Source organism: Tribolium madens, unplaced genomic scaffold (assembly GCF_015345945.1).
Source record: "Tribolium madens isolate multiple individuals breed KSU strain unplaced genomic scaffold, Tmad_KSU_1.1 Scaffold_20;HRSCAF=117;Tcas5.2_LG4, whole genome shotgun sequence".
NCBI lineage: Eukaryota > Metazoa > Arthropoda > Insecta > Coleoptera > Tenebrionidae > Tribolium > Tribolium madens.
In genome coordinates, this window is record NW_025400985.1 from 3,717,901 (window position 1) to 3,728,366 (window position 10,466).

The 10,466-nt window shown below is 29.6% G+C and overlaps 1 protein-coding gene across 1 annotated transcript in view; it reads left to right on the top strand.

The window, feature by feature from the left end:
• The window catches only part of LOC123005110 (carbonic anhydrase-related protein 10), a 108,215-nt gene extending 98,163 nt beyond the window's left edge, over positions 1–10,052 (top strand). The window contains exons 9-10 of the mRNA XM_044398726.1: positions 4,878–5,018; positions 9,558–10,052. Of these exons, the coding sequence (XP_044254661.1) occupies positions 4,878–5,018; positions 9,558–9,626 (210 nt within the window). The 3' untranslated portion in view covers positions 9,627–10,052. The remainder of the gene's footprint in view (positions 1–4,877; positions 5,019–9,557) is intronic.
• The last annotated feature ends 414 nt before the right edge of the window (positions 10,053–10,466 follow it).

Below are 10,466 nucleotides of genomic sequence, written 5' to 3' on the forward strand. Positions count from 1 at the left end.
ACCAAATCCCTGTCAGCAAACGGAGTCTCTAGTTTAATCCGCACTAGATAAACTAAATACAAGCCAATGTAATAAAAACTCAGAATATTAAAAAAAAAATAATGCAAAAAAACCAAGTTAAAAAAGTGCAAAAGTCAAGTTTTTTTTATTAATTTCAAAACACCTTGTATAATAAAAACGAAAATAAAATGGAAAACTACAGGCTGTCCCAGCGAGTTGAAAAAGTCCATTTAAATAGTGAAATTTTAAAAAAATGTATAGGACATCGATAGATACTAATCTAGTACATCACCTAAAATTACTTTCAACCATACAGCATGTCCCAAAAATAAATTACGATACAAACTTGTGTTTTTTTAAATTAAACACAAAATGTTTCTATGCATTTTTGGATGTAGCCTTTTAAAACAATGTTTTTACGCTAAACTTTTATTAGTCGATTTTGCTTAGTTTTATAAATAAGACGTTTTTTGACGAAAACATGCCTTTTTAAAAATATATTACACAAAACCTAAGACAGCTAGAACAAATTTTTTCTTATTATTTTTCTTGTAAAAGTAAAGAATAATAAATTTAGTTTAACACAAATGTGATTATTAAGTGATATTTCTTCCATCTTTTGTGCAACTGTGGACAGTTTAATAATCTTTTAAATGCAAAAACAATAAATAGGGTGTTCCATTAAATTTTTTTAAGTTATTTTTTTTAACAAGCGCTTTAATTTTTGTATCTTTGCAAATGCAACACACTAAACAAATTTTTTTCAACCTTATAGCTTGTACCTTCTTCTTTGCGGTAGTAAAAAAATATTTCTAGATGTCTTAGTTCTTGTGTAATAAATTTTTTAAAAGTGAATGTTTTCGTCAAAAAACTGTCTTATTTTTTAAACTTCAAAATCGACCAATAAAAGTTTAGCTTAAAAATAATGTCATAAAAATTTACATCCAAAAACGCTAAGAAACATATGGTGTTTCATTAAAAAAAAAAGTCTGTAACTTATTTTTGAGACATGCTGTATAGCTGAAAATAATTTTAGGCGATGGACTAGATTAGTATCAATCAATGTACTATATATATATATATAGTACTTTTTCAACTCGCTGGGTCATTCTATATTTTTTACCAAAATTTTTAATGTAAAGCAACAATCCTGTACACTGTATGACATTTTAACAATACACAATGAATATATGTATAATACATATTCAGGTGCTAAATATAACCCATTCAAGCATTTCACCTTTAAATATCTATTTATGTCAGTAATTAATGAATAACAGTAGTAGATGAATAATGATTTATTAAATATTGAAGGATGCGTGAAATTTATAGTACGTTTTTTATTTACTATACAGGGTGTGTCAGAACTTTAAATTTATTTGAATAATAAATATTTTTACAAAAACTTAACTGTGTAATTGATACTACTGCGATATACTGACAAGCTTTCGACACCGAAGTTTCTATGTAATTATGCTCCCACACAATGTAATTAGTAAAGTGCAAGCAAAAAGCGTGAGATATACATCATGCGAGAAATTATGAATATTAATGAGTGGTCTACCTGTAATTAACCAAAAAGTTTTTAATTTAAAAATTGTCTTTATGAGCTAATTCATGCCGTCAAGTGTAATTTTACCATCCCTAAATAAAAATATATGTATGAGATTAATCTGACCTCTATAATCACATTAGAGCAGTTTATGTCTTGTTTAATTTACATATAGGTTGCGATAAGCGAAGATCAAAAAACGTCAAATTGAGCAAAAACCTTTTCATTTCACTGTGTGTCGAATAGTACCCAATTTAATTAATTGCTCGAAGCAACGGTTCTTCTCATCAGGCAATTCATTCCATGCGATGTTTAAAACATAGTCATTCAAATAATTATTCGGAAATTTCAACACGCTTAACTTTGGAACAAGTAGGAAAATTTGGCTGACTTAATGGATATCATGAGCAATATCCGACTTGCACGGCCTGTCACAATTAAAGTTGCTACTAATTTGTAACAATTATTAATTTCGGTAACGTTCAGGCAAGATTCTGGCTGAAAATTATATTTAAAGACAAATATTGGAAAAAACCATTTCAACCATAAATACACCACTAATCTACTTAATTAGATTTAGCCCTATTTTACTTGCTTTTTGCTTTCGCACCTGCTTGGAATCCTTTGTTAAATTCGACAAAAGTTCATTCACAAACAAGCGTCACGTGTTGCGATAACGCCCTGCCCAAATGTAATATCTTTTTTTTAGACACAAAAATACATATTGAAACCTAACCAGAATCTCACAAATAACAAAAATGGAGGATGCGCCGGGTCAGAATTAATTTTTAAAATTATATTACACCTACCTATTTAACATTAATTCTATTTCGTTATAACATTCTCATAAGGACATGGTGTTTACGGTCTTAGAGTAGTAAAACCTAGAAAAAAAACTCACTAAATTGTTATTGTTAAAAATTTTATTTAACTCCAAAACATTATATTAGTACAAAGTTTGAGGGTCGCTGAAATTATTTTTTGTTACCACAAAATTACATTGTTGGAAATAAGAAAATTGTATTCACGACCATAAAACAGAAAAGACACTTCATAGTTTTGATACTGTCATCATTTGATCATTTGATTTGATTTTGCCTTAGTTTTTATCAAAATTCGAAGAACTTCTGTTTAATAACTTCTAGCGAAATCGTTTCCAATAAGTTTGATTTGTTTTTTCTTGATTTTTTACAAATTCGTAGACATAAATTATAAATATTCACAACAATGAAATTTTGATTCAGAATCACAGTTTCTTTAAAATAATTCTTCGATTATAAGAAGAACATGTTTTTAAATAAGTGCAGTTTAACTTGGTTACAATTTAGTACTTGAACTAGTAAATGTGGTCAAATCCTATCGGATTTGATTATGAGTTTCATTTTTATTTAGTAAAGTGTCTTTTTGATTGTAAAAAATAATGTTTGGGTTACTTCAAATAGCTTCAGATCGGTTCAGGTCACTTTAGGCCACTTTGGGTTACTTCGGATTAATTTGGCTTGGAGTAAAAAGAAAGTGTTAAATGTACTGACTTTGATTTCAGAAGAAGAAAAAGTCTTAGGGAAATGTTTAAATTTAGTAGTAAAAATGCCAATCGAAACGTTTCAAAACATCGTACTACAAAAGACAGTTGGGGAGACTAAGAAAGTGTCAGATGTACTGGTTTAAAAAATTTCTAGAGTTGCAAAAAACATTTAAAAATTTCTTAAAGAAATGCTTAAATTTAAAAAAATGTCATTCGAGACGTTTCAAAACATCGTGCTACAAAAGACAGTTGGGGAGACTAAAATTGGAAAAACATATTTCGCCAAAACATTTGATTAGTAAATATGCATAATTGAAATTAAGTGACAAAGAAAAGATAAAAAGATAAATAATCGTTTGTAAGTAGGAGTATAATTCTAAATTCACAACAATGAAATTTTGATTTAGAATCACAGTTTCTTTAAAATAATTCTTCGATTATAAGAAGAACATGTTTTTAAATAAGTGGAGTTTAACTTGGTTACAATTTAGTACTTGAATTTGGTTTAAATCATCAGTTTTCTTTTAAATGTTGTATTAAAATAATAAACTAGTTGTCGACTGACAAAAAGCTAACGATAGATAAAGACAACATTTCCAAGGTTAACGAAATTTTACATTTCACAAAATTTTATTAGTTCGATATTTTTTTTAAAGTTTTGATAAAAAACTAAAAAAATAAAGTACATCACAGAACTAAGAAAAAAATAAAATTTCATCCTTCTTGCCATTTAAAAAAAAGTTAGTCTTGTATCCCCAGAGCAAAGAGAATTATAAATTTGTGACAGATAGAGTTTTTTAAACATTTTTTCCATGTTCTTGATATCTTACTTTACATGGAATTTTGTTTTGGAACGCAAATTCTGAAGAATTATTATTCTGAGGAATTATTGAATACAAAAAGTTAATTTCAATTTCGATAAATTTCAGTTTAGTGTTAGATACGCTTTCTACATTAATGAATATTTTCTTGACTAGCTAAAGAGAGTTAAAAAGTAAATGTTTCTGTTGGTCGAAACGTTCGTGTTTTTAGTAGCCATCGTGGTCTGAAAAATCAATTTGTCTGATTTAAAAGTCATCACATTAGAACGCAAAACAAACCTTAACGTGGAATAAAATTCGCTGACGCTCAGTCCGCATTTGACTTTTGTCGTGGTTCGCAAAATTCCAAATCAATCGTTAAGTTAAATCAGTACAGTGTAACCATAGAGTTGAATAATTTGGCCGGCTATTGTTGTGCAAATGAAGCTTTTATTGGAGTTTCCTGTGAGCTGCGTGTCGGCTCGTCATGCCCTTAGATAATTTATTTCCCGTAGCCAATGAATCACGCGGTTTCAGATCGAAATAGTGACCGACTGATTAACATGTACGAATTATCAGAACTTCTTATCTATCCCCTAAATATGAACGATTGAGTTATGGCCATTACGCGAAACGTGCCGATTTTTCCCCATCTTCTCCTAATAATTATCTCCGTCACGAAAACTGATAATTAAAGGGACGATCGTCTGGCAGTGAAGCTCCAATTTGACGAATTATCCCCGGATGATAATTCTCCCGGATGCGGGGACAATAAAGCAAACCAACCATTAAAAACGAGAATAAAGCTCGCGAGGTAGCACTCTCAGGAAAGCACACCAAATAGTCTGCTTGAAAGCATATTAGCGGAGGGAATCTTGACGGGACGCCCCTGAAACATAAATCCTGCTGCGCTGCAGGAAACGGAAAGGCCGTCAGACGCGGAATTACATTTATGGCTTTAGATGGCAACTTTATATAATTTGACTTAATTTTTTTCCAGATGCATGCGTTACGCAGACTGATGCAAGGAGATGCCAAACACCCCAAAGCCCCATTGGGAAACAACTTCCGACCACCACAACCCCTGCATCATCGACCAGTACGGACTAATATTGACTTCAGTGTTAAACACCGCACTGACGTAAGCCCAGTTTTGTGTTTTCATAACTGAAAATTTCGAGTTTAGCCTTAAGCACAATATGTTAAACGCTTATTTATGGTTTATCGGAGAATTTGTATGGGAACAAATCCCCGATTGCGGGTGGCCCAATTCTGACTTAATCCCATAAAGCCCCATTTTTGAAATAAAGCACTATTGTTAATGTGTCTGCAAAAATAAAAATTAGCCCACTTCAATATTTTTCAATTTAGAAGTGTGATAAAACTAAGCTGACCTGAATAAACCAGATTTGGTCTTTTTAGCTTAAATTGAATATTTCTCTCATTTTACCATCTATTATTAGAAAACGTCAGTGATGATAACTGCCTGTTATGCAGTTCGACAGACCCAATTTTATATGCAAGATTTTATTGAAAATCGATATAGTCGTATTCACAATAAGCTAAAACTTTCATTGATTCGTTAAAAAATACTTAAGGAGTTAAAAATTTAATAAAAGATCAAAAATTTTATATTTACCTTCCTCAGTTTTTTCGATATCTTGTAGACACCAGAAATAAATAAAAAATAATATAAACTTTTTACGACTTTTTTCTTTTACCACAAACCGTTATTATACCCATATGCTGCAAAATGTAGCTTCCTGCGAAACAAAAATTGCAACAAAAGGAAAAATTATAAAGCAATGAAAAACTCAGATCGTAAAACGTACATTAATGACATACCCTAAAATTCCGAATAATTTTTATGCGTACCATAAATTGATTTAAAAATCAAATATTTTATTTCACATTTTAATACAAAACTCAAAGCTATTTTTGTTGTTGTGAAATTAATTATATTTTATGAGAGTACTTAACTACCAGCTGAATCCTTATTGTGGTAAATAAAATCAAGGTTATAATAATAATTTCTACTCATAAAGCAGTAATTCATTTGTGTCGAATAATCGAATATTGTTCTTGCTTATACTAGATGAGTAATTTAAAATAAATAACTGCAGTAGTGAAAAACATAGCTTCGTTAAAAACCAAAATTAATGGTTGTTTGTACTGTTTTCTAACAAATAATAATAGTAAAATTGAAAATAATACTTATCAAACATTTAAATAAGGATTAGAAATTTGTGTTAAAAAAGGGTGTAACTTTTTTGTATATTATATTCTCACACTGTGTGTTAATTTAATTTGTTGCTAAAACCTTTCTAACAGTTGAAAAAAAGCTTGTTGTAAATATCCTTCAATGTACAGAATTTCTTTCGTGATTCTCAATCGTCCCTCACTCCCGTTAAATTTGTAATTTATGAGACTACAATATATTAAATTTGCTTCGGCTTTTTTCACGCTTATTAACTCTCGCATTTCCATTTTCGATCAGTCATAAATCGTCGTCTTTCTCTCGATAGAAATTTCAAAAACAATGTGAATGCAAGTTTAACTTTCAGAATCACGAACTTGTATTTTGATCACGTTGAATACATACTCTCGCAATCCAATTTTTCCTATTTAAATTTTTTTAAATCTGATAATTAATGTGTATTGTTGATCGTCGAGAGTACGTGAGGTGTGCTCATACATGTTTCATAATAGATTGTTTGTTTAGTTAATGTTTGTGTTTAGGTAGGTCGTGGCGTAAGTGATTTATGGTAATCTTGTTAGGTCTTAAGTGTGATTATGACGTATTTAACGTGCTTGGTTCTTTCGCCTTTCTTGATAATTAATAGCTGATTTCCGAGTGTGTTAACAAATGAGCCGTTTCGGTAATGTGGTGTTCATCCGTCGACCGATTTTGATTTGTTAACAAATGCTTGCAATAAAGGGTAAATTGGCGTGTTGTGGATAATTAATATTTCTGTCGCGCATAGATAATTCGGTTAATTTAAATTATAAAGGCAAACAATTCGACAGTGGATGTAGTTAATTGCAAATTACAAATTACACAACGCTAGTGTAGCAGCGATGAGATAATACGAATAATCCATCACTAATGTGTCAGTAATTTCGAAGTGACATCGGTTTCGCTATAATCTATCAGTTTATGTCTGGTATTCGTATGTAAATCGGAGGACAATAAGATAAGTCAACATTGCCATCAAAATTGCAGTTTCCTGTATTTGAGCATCAGCTTCAGTTACAGTTGTGTAGTATTAATAAACTTATTCACGACTTCAGCTACCAATCAATGATTGGATTTGATGCCGAAACTATTACCCCCGACGCGCAAAATTCCAATTACTTCTAACAAAAAGTTTAATCATTTGTAGTAATTAGCTTCAAATAACTAAACCAAAGAAATAACACGACTATAATATTCATTTTTAAAATTTACTGTCCCAAAAAATCCATATTACTAAGGTTTTTGTAACCTCAAACACACTTAAATTAATTATTCAGAAAAAATGTCAAATGTCAAATAGAATGGATAATCATATATTTTTCTTTCGAGACTTAGATAAAAACCGTCAGAGAGGTTAAAAATATCTTACAAGACAAAAACTTTTTGTCCCTGATTTTATACAAATACATCAACTGTAAAGGCAGCAGATTTTGATGTATTCAAGACTAAGGACTGATGCATAATTTAAAAATAAATCAAAGAAAGCACTTTTTTGTTTCTCTTTTTGGTTTTAGTACAAAGCAGGATGTTCTTAGACAAATTCATATCTTCGTTTAGTTCATCGTATTTTTTAAAAGGATTAGCCTTGGTTCAAATATTTTTTGCCTTTCATTATTTGCCACGATTTGAATAACTTCTTTGCCAGTAGAAGAACCGGTAGAATTGTCAAATTTCGTTTGTTCACGGCTCACAATATTTAAAAAATGGTATAATTTTTACGAGAAAGCTAAATAGTTTTACGTGTTACAATCTCAATTACACCCAAATAGGTTTATAGAAAAAATAAAAAATTTTAATGTTTAATAATATTTTCGATTTTTGTCAAAATTTTGGTCAGTTTTGCAAATAACTTAGGAACTATTTTTTCAATATTAATGATAAATTACAAAACAAGGAAAAGATTTATTTATTTCTTTATTTTGATTATACATTTCATGTTACCTTTTTTTTTACTTACCTATACACATTTCACTATTACACTTAATCGGGAAATCAAGATAATTAATTGTGTAATCAAGTCATTTGTAGATCCAAAAACGTATGTCTGTGAAACGTGAAATAAAATAAATGACAAAGTTAAAGGATAAAATAGCAGGATCAAAAAGATGATAATTTTAATAACTAAATTTATGATTTACCTTCAAAAAAAAAACGGTCCTATTATTATTGTACATCAGCCTGTAATTCCAGCACATTTCGATTTCGCCCTTTTACTTTTCGACTTGTCATTTCATTTGACGTTTCACGTGCAATAAGTTGTAAATGTTTAATTGTTACTTTCTTTTTTTCTAATTTAGTAGTTTTCTATTTTTATCACACTTTAGTAAGGTATAATCATTAGACGTAAAATGTTATTGAAAAATTTCCTGAAATTGTTTTCTAAAACCGTAACAAATAAATACCAAAGAAATGGTATTTTTTACATAACTAGTCTGGAAAAAAGGTTTTGCTTGTCTATAAACAAGTCCTGGTAGCCGTAACAAATAAATACCAAAGAAATAGTATTTTTACATAACTAGTCTGGAAAGAGAGGTTTTGCTTGTCTATAAACAAGTCCTGGTAGCTTACGAGTCGAGTCCAATCCTTGACAAACGTGGTGCATACAAAATTTTTCATGCACTTGAACATCCTTGATTTTATTTTTATTAATTACACTACATTGTTTCAAAACTTGTACTAGGTATGATAAATTTTATAAGAGTTTTATTAATTAACAAGTCTGGTAGAGAATATTGAACTAGTTAGTTCTGTAGAACGGTTTTTCCGACCACAAAATAATTTCAAGAATTTTTTTTTATAAAATGGGTGCATTAAGTATGAATAAAATAAAACAAAATAAAAAGTAATATTTTTTACAATTGAAAAATATTTTTCATTAAGCTGTATTTTCACAAATATTAAAAAAAGCTATATATCAAAAAAATACCTTTATAAAAGTGGTGGATGCGCCGGAAAAAATACATTTTTAAATGACAATTACATGGATTTACCCAAATGCTTTAATAGTTATCTAATAAACAAATGTATTAATATCTGAATAATACAAGAGGGTGTAAAAATAAATATTAAATTTATTGTCTAATCTCAAAATTATTATAGAACATAATTTTAAGTAGTCACCATGCATAACTTGCATAAACTAAAGTTGTTTATTAATAATAAACTAAAACTTAAGTTAAACAAAATAAGTAAATAAACAATAAAAACAATGAATTACTGTTTTTGTTCTTACGTAAAAAATAAATCGAACAATAGCCATAATAATCTAGTATTGTTGTTTATTTCCTTTCATTGTATCTTCATATTGTTGCAACAATAAAACTACATTTTACCAATTTAACAAAAGCCTTTGTTCTGAAATGACAAATAAAACCACTAACGGGCTTCATTTATTTATTAATGTTTCATTAATGTTTTTTTTTAATTTGTGGTATGTTTTTCTAGGCGGGGAAGCAATGTCCCAGCATGTACAAAGACGTCTACTATAAGGCAAACAGTTGGAAACAGCACTGAGTGTCGCCATATCTAGTGAACAATCCATATCACTCCAATATCATCAAGACTCTAGTGACGTGATCAGAACAATTCTAGTGCTAAATTAAACGTCGACAAAATGAAACATATCATACCTTGCAAAGAGATGTAATAAATGACTGAATTATGTGTTAAGCTAACGTGATAAATGCTTAAAAATAGCTTAGCTAATAGAAAATTAATAGACTGTTTTCGTTTTGGGTTTTTGTTATGTCGATAAAGTTATTGTCGGTTTCGTTGGCCTAAATGCACATTCTTTAAAAGGGAAATAAAAATGGAAGTGTTATGTAAAATATCGTATTTTTAGTAAAGTTAGCTTAGTAATGGAATTGTTTGTAATGATATTATTTATATAATATATGTTGGGAAGTTTATTATTTAAAAAAATATACGCTACAAAAGCCTCATCTGTGTCTTATTTGAAGATAGGCCATAGGCAACCCATAAAACAAGCTAAATAATGGCGCGGTACTCAATGTGATTTAACGGCGATTTAAAACGAAAATGTAAAGTTTAAGGCAAAATACGACAATGGTTTTGAACGTTCAACAGACTGTAAATGATTTAGAGTCGAAAACGCATTCACCCTGTGAGTTATGAGATATGATGTCACCACCTATATTCTATTCAATGTATTGAATTTTATTGAAACCGTCGATATGTGCACATGACTCTCGGTGAAATTTATTTGTTGAAAAAGCGTTCAAGAAACGCGAAACACAGCACTTTCATAAATTAATTTAGCAAATGAAGGATTTTCCGCTGGAGACTATTTAAAAAGTAATCCCGAGGCATAAAGTCGTTATTTCTGTTGTAAAT